The sequence below is a fragment of the Curcuma longa genome, chromosome 2 (assembly GCF_044706935.1).
Source record: "Curcuma longa cultivar G26 ecotype Majalengka, Jawa Barat chromosome 2, ITB_CL_G26_1.1, whole genome shotgun sequence".
In the NCBI taxonomy this organism is placed as follows: Eukaryota; Viridiplantae; Streptophyta; class Magnoliopsida; order Zingiberales; family Zingiberaceae; genus Curcuma; species Curcuma longa.
Genome location: NC_133862.1, coordinates 13,442,040 through 13,463,597, shown reverse-complemented (window position 1 = coordinate 13,463,597; position 21,558 = coordinate 13,442,040). Strand labels below are relative to the sequence as shown.

Here is a 21,558-nt window from a genome sequence, read left to right as displayed (position 1 = left end):
TAATAGTGGAAACCGACTGATCATGCCAGCAGATGATATATTTTTGGCTCTCCTGTTATTATTATTATTTTCTGATTCATAGACTTTTATTACCTAACCTCTTGAAAATTCACGATAATCAAACCTATTTTTGTTTTCTCGCTTAATCTTATGACTAAACACCGTTGGGTTTATGTATAATCTAGGCTTTTATAACAGATAATCAAGTGACAAAAGTGGACACCATGTATACATTTTTCCTAAAAATAAAAATAAATTAGTTAGCTGTTTCTGCATTAGATATTTAAGCATTACAACTGCTAAGGCCGTTAGTGCACTGAGTTTTTGTGTCATCTGATGCCAGCATGTTCCTACGTAGTCAAACTTTTGAACTCTTCTTCCAATTTTTGCGTTGGGAATATAATTATCTCATCTGGAGAGTCTTGGTTGACATCTATGATCTGACGTCCCTTTAAAATCTGCAGAAAAATGAACAATGCAAGTCAACCATTGGGTTAATCTCTAGAAACAAAACAACAGTCAACATTACATTATATTTTATTTAAATCTACTTTACAGACTTACAAACTTAAAGAATGACATTAGAAAAATTAAATTAAATATGAACTTGTACGAGATGCTTGAGAAACAAACCAGTATCTCGTAGAAAAACCTAGCCGAGTCGGATCTTTTGCTTCTCTGGAGGATCTGGTGTAAACTCAAACTCCGTCTTATTTCTTCAGCATTAGAAACCAAAAGTTTGCTATAGAGATAACGTGCCGCAGCCCTTTAGGTCAGGATCCAGAAAAGAAAAGTTACAAATGATAAGGAGGGGAGTACAGTGTGAAGAAAATAATATCTCCGGAGATTACCTGGTTCTTAGTGACCATCCATTCTCTGAAATAAACACAAATTCATGAGAATATACACTCCGCACTTACATTTCCCCACAAAAGATGCAAACATAGTACTGAAAACAACAGTGTTAAATGAGAACTTCATTTAACAAGACATACAACATTACCTTGTACAATCTCATCCTTTTCCCGAGACTCTAGCTCCTGCTTAAGAAATAATGAACCATGATTTATGAACCAGTGCAACATGGCAAACTTGGGAACTGAAGTACACCAAAGAAAGCATCACCTGACTAATGAAATCCAACCCAGCATCAGCCGATTCAATGGAGCCTAAGTGTTGCATTTCTATTTCATTTTCATCAGTTATAGGTTCCTCGGTGTAATTTCCTGTAGATGGCAATTGAGTGACTATCTTGTGGTGAGACTGTTCGACTTCAGAGGGTTTGCTGATGTTGTTTTCCGGATACAATGGCTTTAAGTGGTGGTCACCAAGGATATTCAATGGAGAACAAACAAAGCAACTGCTTTGAAAAAGAGCCTTCAGTTCTGAAGCCATACCTTAAGGACATGAAGCAATAGTGAGTGAGGCCATATAACTGACGCAGTTCAGACAAGTGATAGATTGACATAAATGATCAATCTCACAATGTATTAAAGGGGCTGAAAAGTCCAGCTGCAAGGCAGAGATTTGAACATGTTTCCACATATCCTGAAACGTATGCGGTGCTTTTTTTCTTTTTAAGACTAGACTGCTAGCATCATGTATTCCCTTCCTCAAAGTCCTGCAAAGATTTTGGTTTTCATCAAACAAAATAAAAAAGAACTTAATAAAAAAAAAAGTGGCCACATTCAAATGTGAATCCTTGCTCACACAACAACAGCATAACCTACAAATGAATCAGTGAATTTATTTATCCTGCCATTTACTCAAGCATATCAGTGAAATACTAATTGACTAGTGGCAAAACTGTAAAGATCTGACAATATGTTCGAACACACACATTATATTATCAAAACAATTATATATATGAAAGTATAATAAAAACAAGAGAAGATAAAGGTATCTAACATCAATATGCCACCAGTTTGTGGCCGTACGTACTTGTTAGATAACACTATTGCTTCATCAAAAATAACTTTTCTTTTCCTCAGCATCCGATGTTCTTTTTTAGCTGGAGTTCTCACACTAAATTTAGGCGAAGGAATACCTGCAGGTTCTTAATCCAACAACTAACGTTTCAATTCATTGCCTATGAAACAGGTTTATGATGATTATTCTGAAAATGTGATTTTAAAGGATTCTGTGTATAAAGTACCAACCCAGATCGCATTGCAACGGATCTCCATCGTGAGTTTTGGTTGCATGAGTGGCTATTGCATTTTCCATTATTGAGGATGGACATGCTTCATCATTTGACAGGAGAGTCATGTCTAAAACCAAAGGTTTCACTGGTTTTTGTGGATTCTCAAAATCTTCCATGCTATGAGTACATATGGTATTCTCTATTAATGGATGTAGGATGGTAGCTGACGATTGATCCAACTTTAGTTGCTGATGGCATCTGATATCTCTTTCAATATTCTCCTCTTCTAATTGCTCACTGCTTAAGTTGTACCCTTCAACTAACTGAAGGTCAATATCCATCATATCCCGTGGAAGAACACTGTAGGAAAAAAACTACATGCATCATCAAAAAATGGGCAAGTAAAATTTAGATTGCAGAAGAGTTGATCGGTCAATACATACTCACTGACAGGTGTAAAACAAGAAGCAACAATATCATCCTGCATCGCTGATTCCCCGTGATTACACTGCAGCAATAAGACAATCAATGTCATTTCTGAAACAGAAAAAGCTATGTCCTGGGCAATCCAACTGCATTTGTTGTTTTCAACTACAACCTAAAGAAGTTGCTCAAATTCACAGGACAAACGGCTTAGTCAAAAGTGATATAACAACAAAAATATCTACCCAAAGATTAGAAATATGCAAATGAAAAAATTCATAAGATTACCTCATTCTGAAAGTAAGGATCACAGTGATCATCCAGATAATAGTCTGCTAGAAAACATCAAAAACAAATAGAAAAAAGAATGAAGTCAAAATGTTACCTTCAAAGTTTAAAAACAATGTAAACTAAACCATTGTTAATGAAGCATCTTTGAATGTCAACAAGCCATGATAACAAGATTTTGATTGCACCATGTAAAACATCAAACAACAAAGTAGAAAAATGACAAAGAATAAAAACCTTGGGATTTAGACTGTTGATGAGGCTGCATATTGCCTACATCACTGGAAAAGAAAATCATGTTAGTACCTTAAAAGTAAAAAAACATGGAACAAAAGTTAAACTTGATCATTTTTTTCACTTATTTAAGTTATTACTCATCATCCAGGATATCCAAATCAAATGAATCAAGCTCGAGTCTTTCGGGCACATTGATAGTCACATGTGGATGTGAAGCACAAATGGTTTCAACTACATCCTCAGAAGTTTGTTGCTCTGATGAATCTACATGATTTCGTTTCTGTCTTTTTGCTCTTACAGAATGGTGCTGAAGTTTGACAGCTGCTCCCTTCTTTACAGTAACTTGGAGAGGGATAAATGATATACAAGTCAGAGCCGCATTACAATCATGGTAGAGATAATCGACTTTCTTCGAGAATATCTTCACGATACCCAAAAGAAGGTGAGCCAATACCCTGTGTGATATGTGGATTTCAGGGATAATTTTATCTGCATAAGATGGTAGGAGGAAAGCACAATATAAGTAAATATGCTGAAATAAAGTAAATGAATCAGTACTAGTTTATATGTATAATGGGACCAAATAACAAACATTATCTACTAGGTAAGCGATGATTAGCTATCAGAGATCACCAAAAAGTTGGAACAACTAGGACAGGGAAGGTCAACCAGATAAACCATAGAGTAAACAGTTCGTTCCTATTAGTAGTATAAAAACTACAATAAATGGACAATTGCAATATCCTAAAAATAAGAAATGCAATTAGAATGTCCTTTCTAACATCATTGCACCAATATGCAAGCATTAGATTGATACAACAATGAGTGGTTACTGACACAGCACCTTGATTTTGCTTTCTATCCAGCTTTGGTGTATATCCTGCCTGCATGGGCCTTTCTTCAGTTGGAGAAAGCAAGAAGGATCTTTTTACGGCAACATGACTCCCCAGATCATTCGGGGTCTCGTCTCTTGATCTCTTGAAGTGCAGTTTCTCACCATATAAAAGATGGTGGCTTAGATGTTCTGGACCTCAGATGGTTTAACTTAGCAATGCTATGCATGTGGTGGTGGATTTGGCTCACTAAACCTTTACCTTGGATCAGACCGCTTAGACTGACCTATCTTTAACCGGACAGCTGGATTGTTCAGTAGATCTGATAGCAAATGATCATTCGAATGATGAGGTGTCCTAAAAACTCATGATTTCTGCTTCTCTAAGCATTTCGTCGGCAGAGAGACTGGATGTGCATGCACCTTTCAATCATAAGATGAATGGATGGGTCATATTAAGGTTTCAATTGGAGAGCTGTTTGAAGCTTGTGACACAAAAAGGATTACAATTGGGGATGTTAGTTTATCACAAGGGAGAGGCTAGGCTTCAAGGTTAAGTGGTCTTTTTCAGGCCTTCTTTTATTCCAAAAAGATAGTGTTAACCAGGTTAATCATCCTCGGTCAGGTAAGTACTAAAGATGTTTTAGTCCAAAAACACTCCAGCTTCCAAATGTTGACTGTGAGCTTTGCTCTGATGGTGAGGTGGAGACCGCAACTCATCTTTTCTATCAATGCTGTCTAGTTAGGAGGGGATGGGAGCTGGTTCTGGGCATTCTAGGTTGGCACAATTCTTAGTTCCCAATTTACAGATGGATGTAGTGGACTCGGGGTGAACCATGACATTGCTAGAGTGGCCAACACTATGATTCACAAGATGTGACATTATCTTCGGGGACTGCAGTGCCAACCTTAAATCGATGTTCACCTATGGAAATAACAAGTGGAAATGTAGAACGGGTGTCAAGAGCAAAATATTGCGACACAGGATCTGGAGGCAACCAAATGGGCATGAACAGTAGCTTAGTCTATGTTAATAGAGGGCGGTCCACAGCTTTGATTTCTCAATGAAATTCGAGTATAAACCCACTGTTCACTTATTCAAGAAAAAAAGGCGTGATTACTGCCAAATTGTTGTTACAAAATAAATCTTCGTCAGAAGAATATCCCGAAGGCAATTCAAGTGATCATCCAGTAAATCAAAAAATTAATCAATTAGCAGGGTATTTTGCAATATCAAAATCTGAAAGAACTCCAACTCAAACAATACGCAACTAAATTAGTATCCTATCTTGGGTATATGCTGAAAATTTCCACTTATGCCCTGATTATTCAGACGAGCAGATGAAGAAGGGAAAGGAATCAATGGTGAAATAAAGAAGAAAAGAAACGCGAAAGGAAAGGAGGGAAAGGAATCATCTAGTGGCCACAACTGGCTAGCCACATAAATTCGTGGTGACTCTGCAAACTCCAACTCGCGGTTCGCGCCAAGGCTGCGCGAAGCGCAGCCGCCGTGAGTTCACAGCCGTCAATTTCACGGTGGGATCGAGATTCGCAGCAGCCTAAGTTCGTCATTCTCGTAGCTAAATTCCCCCCAATTGTAACTATTTTTGCCCATGTTACATGGACATTGGAGCATAAATCGATGAAAAAGGGACATCAAAACTATCACAAACAAAGGTAGTCTATGCACAATACTATTTTTGCGCATGTTACATGGACATTGGAGCATAAATCGATGAAAAAGGAACATCAAAACTATCACAAACAAAGGTAGTCCATGCACAATGCCAACTCAAGTAACACGAACCAAAATTGCGAAAAGCAATGGCTGGTCGACTCACAAATGAACTCTCCGTAATTCATAGAACGAGACACTTCCTCAAAAACCCTATCGACAATATTAGGTTTTCATAAAGCAAATACCCGTCTACAACAGCCAAACAACTACCAAAAAAGAAAGGAAAAACAAACTATTTCAACATCATAAACTACTCAAAAACAAAGGACAAACATGGCAAAGAGATCCAAATACCGACGGAGGAGGAGATATCAGTGCCGTGAATCTCATATTTCTTCAGCTTCTTGAAGCAATGAGCCGCAATCCATATGGTGCCGAGGGGCCCCTTCTTGGACAGGAGAGAGTGAGAGTAGAACATCACTCGCACCCTCTTCGATTCCTTCCTCCTACTCTCTCTACAACGCTGCAAATGCTTCCGATTTCCAGCGAGAGGCGGCTTTTAAACGAAGGAGGAGGAGGAGGAAGCGACGCAGAAAGCCTTCGAAGGAAGGAAGCCGGAGAAGGAGAGAAATTAAAATTAAAAGTAAATGAAAATCAGACGACACAAAGCGCACTCAATTACGAGAATGCCACTGTCTCTGGATAGGGCGTCGTGCCCGCCCGACCGTTGGATTAGTTTTAATCTCCCAAGGATTCCATTAACAATTGAAGGCGCAAATAGACATAAATAATTGGCAATATTATTTGCCTTTCTGAGGGGTGACGTTTGGTCTGTCGTGATAAGCAGTGGCAACTTCGTAATTTCGCATTTAACGGTAATATTTAGAAATGTATTTATTTTAGCAAAAATACGTCCCGAGAATATCAAGTCAAAAAACAAATTTTATGGATTTAACACGTGTCCGACGCATGACCGTTAAGGACACGTGTCGGGAAGGTTTCGAATTCTGGATAGGCATCTTTCAAAGTCGGTTAAGGATGGGGCTATGGGCTTTGGGCTTTGGGTTTTGGGAATCGATTGCAGAGGACACGTGGAGTTTTTTCCCTCATAAAAGTAAAAATAATAATAATTAATTTCATAGTTTTTTGAAGGTGTACTAAATTATAACAAAATTAAAGACGTAAATATTTTCGCTCAAAAGTTAAATGTATTATAGCCACATTTAAACATAAGAATATATATAAAACTGACCGTGTATCCTTAAAAATTTTATTAAAAAATCATTTAACTGATAGTTATAAAAGGAAGTAAAAATATTTTATAATACTCTACATTTTAAAAGTCAAGGTCTAAATATTGATTAAATTTAGTTTGGAGTTTAAATCTTCAAAATTTATTTTTGATAGAGTCTTAATGAGAATGTCTAACAGATACAGCTAGTAATATAATTATTTTCTCTTTTATCTGGATGTGTTTCATTTTATTGTGATGCATTGAATTTTTTATGATATTAATTGATAGTAGAACATCTGCATAGACTCTTTCATAATAATTCTTAATTAACTAGTTTATGGGGTTTTAATTATAATCATATCATTAAATTAAAAAAATTTTCAATTAATATTTAAATAATTTTTAATCAATATTTAATTTTGATTATAATTACTTAATAATTTTAGATATACGAAGGTAATTTTGGCGGTGCCTTTTAATATATTCTTAAAACAATGCACCTCTTTTAATGATTAAAATAAAGATCTCATTTGATAAATTGTCACATATACAATATATAATACAACTCTCATGAATTGTAAATTTTGCATTCAATTATATTTCTTATATAACTTTTTATAACACAATTTGTGGAATTTAATTTTCCGTCAACCACACTCTCCTATGAATTTGCAATAGAATTAATATAAAAAACTCAAAATCTTGAGATTTCTTAGAAATCTTTGTAAACTCGAACACCTCAAAAATCTAGATTAAGTTGGATTAGATCAAAATTCTCAACAACTCATGCTAATGCATGGAGATTATTATAAAATACAGTTCATCTGAGAGTTTATCTTGATCACATGGCTTAAGGTTGCTATATTTTGCTGGATCTTCTTAATGAACCACTTCATGTCTAGATCCTTTCTGACAATCTAGCTAGCTGCTTGGAACAAGATGATAATTAAGAATGCACTTATCTGATAGATTCCAACCAATTTGTCGCAGTTTCAGAAATTTCAATGGCATTTCCCCTTGAATCATTGTCAGTTGCTGCCCAGAATTTAAGAACATGAACCCCTAGACCCTAAACTTTAAATTTCTTTTTAATTTTTATAAATTTAAAATAGATTTTTTTCTTTTAAAATTTTCATTTCTAATTTATTTTAAATTCAGACTCAAATTTTTTTCTTATATATTATATTTTATTTAAGTAAAATAAATTAGTAATTCTGTAGAAATTTGCAAAAATTTAAAACGGATCGTTTAATTTCATCTTAAAACATATTTTACTTATAAAAATTTATACATACGAATTCATTTCAAATTTCACTATCAATTTCTTTTCAAATATTATAGTTTATTAAAATAAAGTAGATTAATAATTTCATAACAAATATAAATTTAAAATAAAATTTATTTTTGTCTCAAAAATTTATATAAATTTAAAATATTTTTTCTCAGATTTTTATTAAATTTTAAATAAATATTTTTGATAGAAATTATACTATCTCAAATTTTATTTATAATTCATATTTATTTTTATTTATAAAAATAAATATGTAATTTTGTATCAAATTTATTTTAATCATCATTTTTATAAATATTATATTTTATTAAAATAAAACAGGTTAATAATTTCATAGTAAATTTATCTTTGATTTATATAAATCTAAAATAGATTTTATTTTCATTTAAATAATATGTCACTAATTTATATAAATTTGAAATAAATTATTTTCTGTCTCAATTTTTTATTAAATTTTAAATAAATTTTATAATAAAAATTACACAGTTTCAAATTTATAATCTATATTTATTTTTATTTATAAAAATTTATTTGTAATTTTATCTCAAATTCATTTTAAATTTGATTTTAATTTTTTTAAATATTATATTTTATTAAAATAAAGTAAATTAATAATTTCATAATAAATGTGTCTCTAATTTATAAAAATTTGAAATAGATTTTATTTATATTTAAAATAATTTATATAAATTTGAAATAAATTATTTTCTATCTTAATTTTTTTATTAAATTTTAAATAAATCTTGAGACAAAAATTATACTATTTCAAATTCTATTTATACTATATTAATTTTTATTTATAAAAATTTATTTATAATTTTGTCTTAAATTCATTTCAAATTTTATCTTTTTTTTAATAATATATTTTATTAAAGTGAAATGAATTAGTATTTTTATAGTAAATCATATCTAATTTATCTAAATCTAAAACAGATTTTAATTCTCTTTAAAAAAATATGTTTCTGGGATACCCATTGTTAACTGGTTTTTTTTAAGCTTTCCAAAATGAAAACCGTAGAGTCTTGAAATGCTAATGATACACTGAAACAAAAACATGGGAAAACAAATTAAGGCAAATGGGATCTGACTCTTCTTGTTGTACAAAGTAACTCTGGTGGCGATTAGGATATCAATTGACAGCCTTTAAACGCCCTACACGAATGTTTTCTTGATTTTGGTCCATATTTTGTTACACAAGTTTATTGCCGGAGATAGAGGGGAATAATTTGAATAACAAATTAACTTCAAGATAACCTTTGATATCTCATAGTTGGTTATATAGGTGAGTAGCCGAGTCTGAGTGGGATATCGCTTTCCAAGTGCCACGAGGTCTGGCGACCTAATGCTTCCCGAAAAGAATGTTGTGTGTCGTAGCATAAGTCAATTGAGATATGAGTTGTTGATAACAGAGTTGGCCGGGCTGCCAAGTGTCGGGTCGATTGAGCTTGCCAAGTACTAAGTCAGTTGAGTTGCTAAGTGTCGAGTCAACTGAACTTGCCGAGTGCTAAGTTGCTTGAGCGTCGAGTCAGCCGAGTAGATTGTTGCTCGACTGTTGTGTCAAGTTGGGAGAGAACTTCGCCCGACTTCTATTATCGCTCGAGTGCTAGATCACCTTAGTAGATTGAATGCATGAGCATTACCCTTGAGTTCCCGAGTACTTCCGAGTGACGCCGAGTGTTGCCGAGTGGTTCCCATTGCCAACTACTGAGTTAGTTAAGTGGGTCTCTGCTGTTTTTGTGCCGAGTCGGAAGAGCGTTGCCGAGTACTTGGGAAGCAATACCAAGTCCAAGTGGATTTCTGAATGCTCGAAAATAGAGAAGTCGAGACTGCGTTCTTCTCAAGTTTGTTTTTGCTGCAATATGTCTTATTTTCCTGTGTCCTACCTTACCTCATTTGTCATTCTCTATTGTTTATTTCAAGATATTTTGGCCTTACTGATAGAGTAATTAGCTGCTTCATCAATTAGATGTTTCTTATGAATCCACCATGTTTATGTTCAGACTTCGATCAGGATAACTGTACGAGTTAATTTTATATACTTCAAAATATATATCTTGACGAGGAACCGCAAAGTCTTGATTAGCGGTGCTGCGGCGTGAAATGCGGTGTCTGAATAGATCATTGGCATGCATTTATTATAATTTTTCCAGTTATTATACCTTCAGACGGATTCGATTCACCATGTGCTTGCAACCACTTCCAAATTAAGTACTTTGGATGATGGTCCATATTCGAACTAATATGTTGCTTTCTCTCCGGTGGGTGTTCATGTCAACGAGGTTCTTCAGCAGGATTGCTGATTGGCCCGCCCTCGTGAGACTGGAGCTGTCTTCTACCATGGTAATGGCAGCTAGCTGCCAGTAGGAGAATGGATAAAATGCAGTGGAAGAAGGATCTTCGTATGTGGCTTGCATTTGCTTGATTCCATCACTTCTGCTGCGTTTGTTGCGTTCATTCTCTTGCGTCGATGAGGAGGGTGAAGTCAGAGTCGTGGCTTGGCCGGGTGAGCCTCGTGAGAGGAGGCAGTAAGAGGAAGACCGAGCGGGGGAAATCCGCCGTCGTCGGCGTGCTGGCTTTCGAGGTGGCCGGGCTCATGTCCAGGGCCGCTCAGCTCTGGCACGCCCTCGCCGACGACCGCATCGCCTGGCTCCGCGACGAGCTCCGCTGCCTCGAGGGCGTGCGAAAGTTAGTTTCCGACGACGACGACATCCTCTTCGAGCTCGTCCTCGCCGAGATTATGGACGGCGTCGGGTTCCTAGCAAGCTCTGTGTCCCGCCTGGGACGGCGGTGCTCCGACCCGGTGCTGCAGTGTTTCCACGCCGCGATTTCGGACCTGCAGGTTGAGGCCGGCGCTGACACGTACGGCTTCGAGTACGTGGGGTGGAAGATGGAGCGCAAGGTGAAGAAGATGGAGCGGTTCGTCGCCTTGGGGGCGAATCTGCGCGATGAGCTCGAGGTGCTGGGGGAGCTAGAGCAGGCGCAGCGGCGGATACTGGCGAACCCCCAGGCCACCCACCTCGTCGACGAATTCGATCGAAAGGTGGCGTGGCAGCGGCAGCAGGTGAATTGCCTGCGCGAGGCTTCGCTGTGGGTTCGAGACTACGACTACGTCGTCCGGCTGCTGGGTGGGTCTCTGTTCTCTATCGTGGGGAGGATCAGGCAAGTCTTTGGAGTCCAACAGAGAAAGGAAGCCACCAAGCAGTCCGGCGGCCACATCCCCCGCCTAATTCGTAGCCGCTCGGTTGCCGGATTCATCTGCGGACCTCTTGTTGACAAGGCAGGCTTGCCTCCTGTTCCGGTTAGGAAGCAACGCAATTCCCGAACTAATTATCCGGCACGCGGCGGCGGCGGCGGCGGCGGCGGCGGTCACAATCCAGCAAAAAATCTTCTTTTGCCGATGATGGACCCGAGATTCCGCTGGCTAAACGCTCCTGCGTCGACCCTCGGAGACGCAGCTCTAGCTCTGCACTACGCCAACATCATCATCGAGATCGAGAAGCTGGCGGTGTGTCCCCATTTGATCGGTCCGGATGCGAGAGACGTCCTGTACAAAGCGTTAACCACGAACGTGAAGGCGGCTCTCAGGACACGTCTCAGATCATACGTCAAGAACTTGAGCTCAGTTGCTCACGATCCAATTCTCGCAGCAAAGTGGAGCGCCGCCGTGAGGAGGATACTAGAGTGTCTGGCGCCACTCGCCCACAACATGATCAGGTGGCAGTCGGAGCGAGGCATGGAGCAGCAGAGCGTGGCGTCGAGCTCCAACGTTCTACTGGTGCAGACTCTGTACTTTGCAGACCAGAAGAAGACGGAGGATGCCATCACTGAGCTACTCGTGGGGCTGAATTACCTGTGGAGGTACGGGAGGGAGATGAATGCTAAAGCAACGACGGAGTGTGGCGGCAAAAGAAATCTCGATGAATTTTCTCACTTCCAGCATGATTTTGATTCATGCCCTGAAGTGCAGTTTTATGATCATATTACGCTGCATGGCCTTGCTTAGCTCGTATCTTCTGCAAACAGAAAAGGATAGGAATTAATTCACTTATTTCAAAAGGCAAGTGAAGGGCAGCCTCCCTCAACCTTGTTGATCTGAGTTCCTTGAAACACTTATAAATAAACTATAAGCACTTAAATGAATAATATTATTTTTAAAAAGGTATAATTCTTGACTCAAACTTACTACTGATCCAAAGAGGTGGAAGGGATGCCTTAAAACTTTTGGAAGAGGTATATCTACCTGAATAAAAGTGCCTAGCCTGCGGTAAAATGTACATCTACGGGTAGAAGTGTTTGACTATCCAAATGGCAATTGGAAAGAATGTCTTAACAACCCAAAGGAATGAATAGAGAAATTGATGAGACACAATCAACACCAGGAGAAAAACTACACTTGGAACAACATAAATTATATTATAGAGAAATATACAATGTTCAAAAGATACACTGGACATCAACGAGCAGCAGTAGAAAAGATGTGCTAAAAATTGCAACACAAATTCAATGGAAACCCTCTACGGAGGATGTCTTATTTATACCATTAGATCACACTTAAAACTCATCACAATTATTGTGTTAAAAATATCAGCATGTTTATTGCATAACCTATATTTGCGACAAACGAGAGATTTACAATTATCCACGTTATTTTACCAAATTTACAATCTTTGTGAAGCTAGGTATTTGTTTAGTATAATAACAGCCACCATGCCTTCAGCCACAAACATAAATTTAAGTCTGACGGACATAAAACAAGTGTTGACAAAGCACTATGTCATCTGTCTTATTTGTTGTTTTATTATTGATAGATCCTGCTCCAAACTTCTAACCCTGGACACAAGTGCTTCCAAGTCTACCTTGAGGACTCTATTTTCACGAACAAGTGAAACCCACCCATCTCTCTGCAGCAAATTTCCAGCCATGTTATTTGCAGCAGCAACGCTGTCTGTGTCCATAGCATCGAGGTAATGAGAAAGAGTCATTTGCATCTGCAACTGCTCAAAAAATAGAACCTGTAAAATGATTCTATGTGGCAATCGTTCATTCTGTGATGCATGTGCACATGTAGCAGTAGAGACTTTTCGAAAATCTATAGTGCTACAAAGTAGCATCTTATCCTTCTCTACAAGCCAAGGGTGTCCCTGGAGATGAAGACAGAAAATTAGCACATAACAGTTTTTCAAACCTGAAGCTTATTGGATAATTTTTCTTAAATAAAAGAATGGCCCATTTGGTGTCGCTTCTAAATATTCCCATAGCTTGAAGCTAGGTGCAGGAAAAACAATGACATGGAAACAAGCATCATGAATGCTTAACGATTGCAAAGCTTTCTTCCTTGACCATTTGATTCATATTGGTATTAAACACATGCTAGAGTAGTACAGTTTGAAAGTTGTCTTACAAGTGTATAATTCCCATATGATACATATTTGAATGACAATCCCAAGAAAATTAGAAAATAAGATCAAAATTGATTAGCATGTTTATATTGTTATCTAGTAATCTATATATAAGCTAGCATAAGAATTTTAATGATAAACTTTCTGGAGAACATATGCTCTTTGACATTGCAAAAAGAATGGACTTCTTTGGAGTTTAACATACGACAGTTGAATTGTAAAGCATGTATCATATGTGAATTGAACACGGACCATCAATCAGAGAACTAGAAAACAAAATGCCAAGCTTTTAAATTTACCGAGTTATCTCAACCATTGGAGAAATATATATCAGCTATAACAAAGTTACTTTAATAATCAGCTATAACACAGTTAACAAGAATCCTTCTGAGATAAATATGATCTTCGGAACTGGCAAAAAGATGATAAGATATATTCAAACCTTCAAATACATATCCAATGCTCTATACAGTCCATCATACTGGCTTCGCAAAGATTTTGGAAGAGCTAGAAGAAGAGCAAGCATCTTTTCAGGCCTTAGATTGATATCAGGAGCAACCTCAGTAATGTAACTGTCAATCAGCTGTGTGACTCTGTTCAAGGAAGAAGTCGATCTAGTAAAAGTAGAATCAGATGAGGGAGGTGAAAATGTTCCAATGCTAGACTCTTGTGAATCCAAGAAATAGTGAATAATCTGTTCAACACAGTCAGTGTCATACAGATTGTCAGAATCTAAGAAGTTTGGAATTAAAAGGCAATCAAGAGTCACCAAATCAAGTTGCATGCCTATATTTCTCTGGAGAGTTTCTTTGCATGACTGGTTAACTTTTAGTATAACAGCAAACCTTAGGAGTCCTAAAAGGAAGCGACAGTAGGACTTTCCCTTCTTATGCGGAAGCAAGTCAACAATGCTTTCAATTAGCACTTTGTGATTTATTACATCTGGTGATGAATTAAGACTTGCAAGATATCTACCACCATGTTTCTTTTCCCACCGAGCAAGGCCTGGTAAATGTTTTTTAGCATAATGCATCAGAGCACCAGTGACAATTATGGTTCTTACACCTCGCCCCTGCATTGTTTTAATCAGTCTTTTGAAGATCCAAATACCTAGCATTGAGACATCTTCGCACCACCAGTCAGATTGTGAGCTTCTAATTCTGGCACCTGTGCTTATTCCATTCCATAGGATACTACCACCGGGACTTTGCAAGCTTCCATATAGCATCATTGGCCACCCAAACAAACTAAGATCAGTACATATCATCGTTGAGAGAGCATTAGTACATTTACCAACAATATGCCCAAACTCGCCATGGTAAAGAGAAGGATCAAAGCTTTGTAGAGCCATAATGCAGTCTTTCCAGCTGTGAAGAATGGACTTATGAAAGAAACTTTCTGCTTCAGGAAGTAGATTCTCTTCATCAAGTTCCTCTGTCATCTCAAGGTATTCAGCTATACAATATACAACTATGATGTTCTTTGGTGACAATTCCACCTTGATTCCGTAGCAGAATTTGGCTACTAGCAGAAATGTAACAGCTCCTCCAGGACAACCTGATAACATATGATGTGTGCTTTCCTTGACAGTTTGCAGTCCTTCTAAAACACGTGCAATTTTCCCACATTTTGACATGAGTGGGAACTGAAGGCCCAAATACATTCAGATATTGTAACTGACACCAATTGATAACCAAGACAAGTAATCAAAGAAAGATAAAAAAGCATCATGCTGGTAGGAAAAAATATATAAAAAAGATCCTATGTTTCTACGATGCAGCTTTAACACATACCACAAACATTTACAATGAGATTGAGGAATGCCTCTGCGTTCATAGTTATTTTGAAACATTTGCAGTATAAGGCAAATTGACAGCATTCAACTGTTCTACAAGTTCCTACAGTTGTTTGGTCTAGCAGTAAGCTAGCTCCATAGGACTTCCCACCAATACATGGGATTTGAATCCATATAACGACATAGTTAGAAGGGGTTTACCATTATCACTACTGCCCCCAAAAGGGAAAAGTCTCACATTGAATGTGGTGCAAGGACACCTAGTGGTCAAGACCAAACAAAAAAAATGTCCATGCATGTTGCTCTAACCCATGCTACTTGCTCCATTTACAAGTTAAACCTCATTAACATGTGGAAAACATGCATGTTTCTTTTCATTACATTTAAAACCAAGTCATTCCTATTGTTTCATATGGTCCACAAAATATAGCTTCTAATCTACATCTGAATACTTCAATTGCAGAATAGTGGTGCAACAATCTGGCAATTCCTTGTTCTCTAATAATTCTTTTCTAACTTCATGTTTTTTAAATGAGATGCTTAAGATGTAGCGGCGATCTATTTCTCTAATGAAAACAATATATATCTTATAAACATTCAATATCTTGAATAATTAAGTTGTATGCTATTGGTACATAGACAAATTTTTCATGTTATGGACTGAATGAAGAGACAAGAATGAAAGAAATAGAAAATGTTTCTTAGACACGTGAAGGATAAATTGTTGAATGGTTACCTTATGCAAATGAAACAATTGCCCCTCTACTTCGATAACAATATCACTCGGGATCCTTGTTTTAGAGAACCTGCATAGCATCAAACAATTAGTTTGTATAAATCAAATACAAGGCTGAACAAAATTTTGTAATACATTTCTACATTTCTTGCAATCCACATTCAGGGGTTAGCAACATATGAAATATATATCTTAATTATAATCAGCAAAATGTTTCAAAAAAAAAAAGGGGTGTTCTGCTGTCTCATAACAAACTAATCTCTCATCTTAGTGTAATGATAAGGAAAGTTCACCGGCATTGATGCGTCGAGACAACAAAAATCCCTGTTAGGGCTGTAAAAAGCCAAATCCTAGTGTAGCTGCAACTAAGAGATAAAGAGGTCTGTAAATCAAAACGCAAAACGTACCAATCATTTCCTCGACGATAAAAATAACAATCCTTCCCATCGGTCGAAGCCATCATGTTAGGGCTGCAAGAGGACCAAAGAGAATAAAAGGATGAACCCCGAAAATTGCAGGCGCCTTGAAGCGTGACACCTGAGGATAGATGAAATCTTCGATCCGATTGAGAAAGAAGGGGTGCAGGTCTGAGTGAGGAAGCGATCGATCGCAGCTGTAAAGAGCACTAGTGCAGTGGTGGAGAGGAGAAAAAGGGGAAGGGCGAAGAGGAGATCGTTGGCTATCTTTACCTACCAGGGGGCATCCATCATGAGCAGCTCACTCTGTGGAGGCCTCGGGAGCTCGTCAGCCTCCTCGCCGCTTGCCTCGGACAACGACGCTCCACCGACTAGGTATCATCATCACCATCGTGATGGGCAAGAAAATCGGGAAAAGCACACAAGGTAACTTTTTTTTAGAGCATCCATCCAAATTTCACACGCCTTTTTGTCTTTTTTGTGATTTTCTAAAATACCCCCTTTTTTAATCGTTTGATTGATTTTGATTTTTTTTTTGTAAATCGTTATTGATTGATTGATTTTTATAAAACATTAATTTAAATTAATTTTATTAAATAATATAAATAGATTAAATTAAAATTTTATCAATTTATTTTAAAATAAATTTAAATAAATTGGTCCATCAAAATTCACACAATGTATAAAAATTGACTCACATAAAAAAATTTCAAAATTTAAAATTAAAATAAAAACTCGATGAACTAATAAATTTAACCCTTGAAAATGTAATTTCAAATTTTAAATTTTTTATATTTTTATATTTTTTTATAGGTTTATGGAAGTTGACTTACCTAACACGTACTGCATCTTGAATTGAGTTGAAAATTAAAAGAGTTGAAAATTTTTTAACCCACTAAATTGATAAACCAGCCTATTCTACCATGTGATAAGTTTGTGATAGATTAATCTATCTCATTATACATTGATCCGTTTGACAGTTCTACCTCGTATCATCTTAATCACATCCAAAATTCCTTCCTTATATTTTTGTTTTGTTTTGTTTTACTTTTTTTATTTTTGCTCTTTTTCCAATGCCCCAACACCGTCTTTGGACATTTGAGTCCGGAAACATTTTAGATACTCGATGATGCCTTGGAATGTTCAATGCGAGATGGCCCTAAACACTTCAAACACTTCATGATCATCCCAACTGATGAAGCGAAAATTATTAATTTCGTTGATAGGAAAGCCTACGACGGAAGGGAAAGGGAAACGACGAAAAATTGATGAAAAAAAAGAAGAAAAGGGGGAAAAAACGACGAAGGGAGGCGCCAGAGAAGGGGAAAATGGGGATGAGGAGGCGGCGGTTGACATGGTGGAGGCCGTCGAAGTTGCCGACGGTCCTGTGCTTGCTAGTGGAGGGGAAGTCGAAATAACTCCCGATTTAATCCTTCACTTGAAAATGATACGCGAAGTTCTTGCCGGAAGGGATGGGGCAGTTGGTTCCCGACAAGCCATCTTGCCATGAATTCTTCCTCTGCTGGATGGCATACCTGATCCAACCATATAAATCAACTAATCAATACAAACAAAAATCAATTTTGACCGATTAGAAAAACGGCTAAGTGATTCAGAAAATGAACCATGTCTAGAGGATGGGCTCATCGATGTTATTGAAGATGGTGATGACGACGTTGTTGTTGATGGTGGAGCTGATGTTGGGGTCGAGAACTGATCGTTGATGAGGATGACTTTTGAGGGGCGTCGAGAGGAGACAACGTGCCGTAGGTGACCTTCCAGGTGAAGAAGAGAAAAGGATCCTCAGCGCGCACCGCCGACAAGATGAAAGCGCGAAGATAAATGCACGCAAGGAGAGCGGTCACCGACGGTGACGACTTCTTCATGGCTAAGATTTGCTCCAAAAACGCTCGCGCCGGAGGCGGGCGAAGCCCTTCGTGCACGTCGATTCCCTAGGCGTCTTCATCCTCGTCGCTGCCGAGGGGGAGGAAGGGTGAAGCTCCAGAACGGGAAGGGTGGCGATGGTGAAGACGACGAGCTCATCAGCTAACCCTAGTCGTCGCAACGCCATCGCCACCTTCAGCCCTAGCCGAACGCTCGAATGGAGTCATCGGCGGAGGCAAACGCCGCACCCCACGCAGCAGGCAAATTAAGGCCATTTTCCAGACCAAGGCACCGAGGAGAGGAGGAATTGTTTCCGTTCGATCTGGGCGGACGGAAAGTGATCCGCGGATGCTTGAATGAAAGCAAGTGTTTGGTGAACAAAAAGCCTCCGGACGCCGGCTCTAGGCTAAGGCCTATGCCTAGGGCCCCTTTTAATTGGGGCCCAACTTTCAATATATCAATATATATATTAAAAAATAAAAATTATTAAAATAAATTTATTAATTGGTTTAATCGATTAAAGTCCCGAAAACCCATTAAAATTCTTAAAAAATTTTAAAAACCGTTCACCTTCCTTCCGCTCTGAAATATGAATCCCCGATTCGAACCGAAATTTTCAAGTCGTCGTTCGCCTTCGCCTTCGCCCCGCCCTGTGGCCTGCGCGGCTGTGCCTTCGCCCAGCCTTGCCCTACGAGCCCTTCGCCCGGCCCTGCGCCGTCGTCTTTGCCTTCACCCGACCCTGCGCCCTTTCGCCCCGGCGGCCAGCCCTGCGCCTTCGCGACTTCGCAGCTTCGCCCGGCTCTGTGCACCCTTCGCCCGACGGGCCCGACGGGCTCGACCCTGTGCCAGTGCGCCTTCGCCTTCGGCTGGGCCTGCACGCGCTTCGCCTTCGCGCCTACGGCCTACGCCTTCGCTTTTGCGCCCTAACCCTTCGGCCTTCTCGCCTTTGTCGGTGAGCAATGATTTTTTTTATTAAATGATCTTTATTATTTTATAAAATGACTTTTATTATTATGATTTATTTCATCATTAAATTGCTGGCATGTTTTGATGATTCAACAATCAGACTAATTACTTCATTTAATTTGATCAATGACGAGATAATTCTGATTGAAAAATGGAATGAAAATATAATTTTCATGTTCATGAACGAATTGAATTAAGAAATAAATATATATTGATAGAATATGTAAATAAAATATTATAAATTGATCTTTCTTCTGTCTATTAAATAATTTTTTAGGGTAAAAATTAATGTATCTGATTAATGATTAATGTATGTGTTTCTTCAAGGTGAAAAATTTTTAGAAAGTTGAAAGTCTTGAGGACTTATTTTTCAAAATTAAAATTAATAAAGTCTTATTTACGTTCAACTATGTTTCAAGAAAGATTAAATAATTTAGCAATGTTATTAATTGGAAAAAATTTATTATTAAAACTTGAATATGAAAATTTAATTAATAATTTTACTTCTAAAAAAGCAAGAAATTTTAATTTTATATAAAAAATTTATTTTTAAAATTAATATTTTAATTTATTTTAAAAAAATTTAAACCCACCATTGTCGATCTCAAGTCCGAATAAAAAAAGGTGAGAGAAATTTTTTTTAAATAATAATAATTATTTTAAAAAAAATTGCCTAGGGCCCCCCGTAGGCTTGAGCCGCCCCTGCCTCCGGTCAATCATTTGGGATGTGATTTCAGTCAATTAAATTATATCAAGTCATTTTAGATAAAAGTTATTCTATCAAATAATTTGTTGTATCTGAGAAATCGAGATGTTGGACTAGCTCGGGAGATCGAGACATCGACGAATCTACAGATCAACAAAAATTTAATCTGTTTATATTAATTTTCTAAACGGACCGTTGAAGGATTCTTTCCCTCCCATCCTCTATTGTTTTTTTCTTTATCTGTTTTCCTTCGCCTTTCTCTTCCCTTCTCTAGAGGATAGTTTTCCATCGTTGATCCCTTTCCATTCTTCATCCGCTCTTTGGAGTAATCAGAGGAAAAACGTGTGCTAAGGATACAGAAACCAACCGGCCATAATGGTGAGAATGACTTCTTGTGAAGTTTCTGAACTTGCCACTTCTGAATTAAATCCTGCAATTGAGCATATGTTTGTTTTCCCAAATAAGTTCATGATTGCCTCTCCAAGAAAATCTATTTGAGGGAATTTCAGTAAACAAACAATCACAAAGAATCCATCATATAAGGAGAAGGTAGCATCAACAGGTCAAAGTCATATATGCAATCCATATATATGTATATAGCCTCTGAAGGTTAGAAAACTACTTACCTTCTAGGCTGTACCAAATTAGTATGTGGAGGAAGTATTGCATTCACTGCTATCAACGGAGGAAACTGCAACTTTCTCCTGCAATCGTTAAGCTGATTGACTAACACCAGTTGCACCTTTCGTTGAGATAGGAAAGACAGCAAAAACCCCAGTTGTCCTTCAAACTGAACCTGTAGCTGAAGTTAGAATTGGTGCTACAATTAGAAGAGGACCTGCTGGCTCAACGGGAGGGTCAAGGAAGAGGACGGGGAAGAACGTAGGTTGCTCTCAAGATGATTGTTGTGTTAAATCCCAGAATGAGTTTTCAACATTTGATCTGGACCCTTCTTCCTTCTACAAGAGCAAAACTAGCACTAGCCTGCCACAACACAACAATATAAAGAGAACCAACAAAGAGAAGCATATCATAAAAGAAGCATTTCACCTAATAGTGAGTTGAAAAACTATTGAATATCCACTCATCATTTGTAGAGGAAATAACCAGAAACAATCTCCCATGATTTCAGAGCCAATAGAAGGCAGAAAACTAGGTGGCCATGAGGAATATATCATAAAAGAAGACTTTTCACCTAATAGTGAGTTGAAAAATTGTTGAATATCCACTCATCATTTGTAGAGAGAAAGAAATAATCTGAAACAATCTCCCATGATTTCCAAGCCAATATAAAGCAAAAAACTAAGTAGCCATGAGGAATATAAAAGAAGATTGGCAATCATTCGTTATCATTCTCCAAATAAAGTCCCCACCTTTTTAACTTCCATGACACAATGTCTTTTCACTGATAGCACACTAGAACATCAAGATCCTAGCTGTCATTTTTAAGTATTGAATTTTAAAATAAATAAATATAATAATACTAAGGGAACGAATTAAATCATCGGATATAAATTGAGGAAGCTAAAT

At 37.5% G+C, this 21,558-nt stretch overlaps 3 protein-coding genes across 4 annotated transcripts; 1 reads left to right on the top strand and 2 right to left on the bottom strand.

The window, feature by feature from the left end:
- Nucleotides 1-229: 229 nt before the first annotated feature.
- LOC141822328 (sister chromatid cohesion 1 protein 2-like) lies at nucleotides 230-6,079 on the bottom strand. Its single transcript, XM_074709770.1, has 13 exons — nucleotides 5,956-6,079; nucleotides 3,229-3,580; nucleotides 3,092-3,135; nucleotides 2,855-2,898; nucleotides 2,587-2,651; nucleotides 2,160-2,503; nucleotides 1,942-2,056; nucleotides 1,485-1,621; nucleotides 1,126-1,397; nucleotides 1,004-1,040; nucleotides 852-876; nucleotides 634-766; nucleotides 230-458 (listed from the first exon to the last, which is right to left on the bottom strand). Exons 1-13 carry the CDS (start codon nucleotides 6,077-6,079, stop codon nucleotides 351-353), a joined length of 1,800 nt encoding a protein of 599 aa, XP_074565871.1. The 3' UTR covers nucleotides 230-350.
- Nucleotides 6,080-10,579: 4,500 nt separating this feature from the next.
- LOC141821363 (protein PSK SIMULATOR 1-like) lies at nucleotides 10,580-12,231 on the top strand. The gene has a single exon (XM_074708788.1). It carries the CDS (start codon nucleotides 10,594-10,596, stop codon nucleotides 12,127-12,129), a length of 1,536 nt encoding a protein of 511 aa, XP_074564889.1. The 5' UTR covers nucleotides 10,580-10,593; the 3' UTR covers nucleotides 12,130-12,231.
- Nucleotides 12,232-12,758: 527 nt separating this feature from the next.
- On the bottom strand, nucleotides 12,759-16,834 carry LOC141821362 (BTB/POZ domain-containing protein At3g44820-like). Of its 2 annotated transcripts, XM_074708786.1 has the most exons (5): nucleotides 16,750-16,834; nucleotides 16,464-16,593; nucleotides 16,057-16,126; nucleotides 13,968-15,170; nucleotides 12,759-13,267 (listed from the first exon to the last, which is right to left on the bottom strand). In XM_074708786.1, the coding sequence occupies exons 1-5, from the start codon at nucleotides 16,757-16,759 to the stop codon at nucleotides 12,896-12,898; spliced, it is 1,785 nt and encodes a 594-aa protein (XP_074564887.1). In that variant the 5' UTR covers nucleotides 16,760-16,834; the 3' UTR covers nucleotides 12,759-12,895. The 2 variants fall into 2 exon arrangements, with proteins under 2 accessions (XP_074564887.1, XP_074564888.1); XM_074708787.1 differs by lacking the exon at nucleotides 16,750-16,834 and having other exon boundaries at nucleotides 13,968-15,201; nucleotides 16,464-16,476.
- Between the last annotated feature and the right edge of the window lie 4,724 nt (nucleotides 16,835-21,558).

Bases quoted from the DNA above. Each gene is read 5' to 3' on its own strand.
- LOC141822328 (XM_074709770.1), bottom strand. From the start codon at position 6,079: ATGTTCTACTCTCACTCTCTCCTGTCCAAGAAGGGGCCCCTCGGCACC. The intron at 2,652-2,854 runs GTAATCTTATGA...TTATTGCTGCAG, and splicing joins ATCCTTACTTTCAGAATGAG to TGTAATCACGGGGAATCAGC. The intron at 459-633 runs GTTTGTTTCTCA...ATTTTTCTGCAG, and splicing joins GGTTTTTCTACGAGATACTG to ATTTTAAAGGGACGTCAGAT.
- LOC141821362 (XM_074708786.1), bottom strand. The intron at 16,127-16,463 runs GTACGTTTTGCG...GATGCTATGCAG, and splicing joins TATCGTCGAGGAAATGATTG to GTTCTCTAAAACAAGGATCC. The intron at 13,268-13,967 runs GTTTGAATATAT...CTTCATCTCCAG, and splicing joins CATTGGATATGTATTTGAAG to GGACACCCTTGGCTTGTAGA.
- LOC141821363 (XM_074708788.1), top strand. From the start codon at position 10,594: ATGAGGAGGGTGAAGTCAGAGTCGTGGCTTGGCCGGGTGAGCCTCGTG.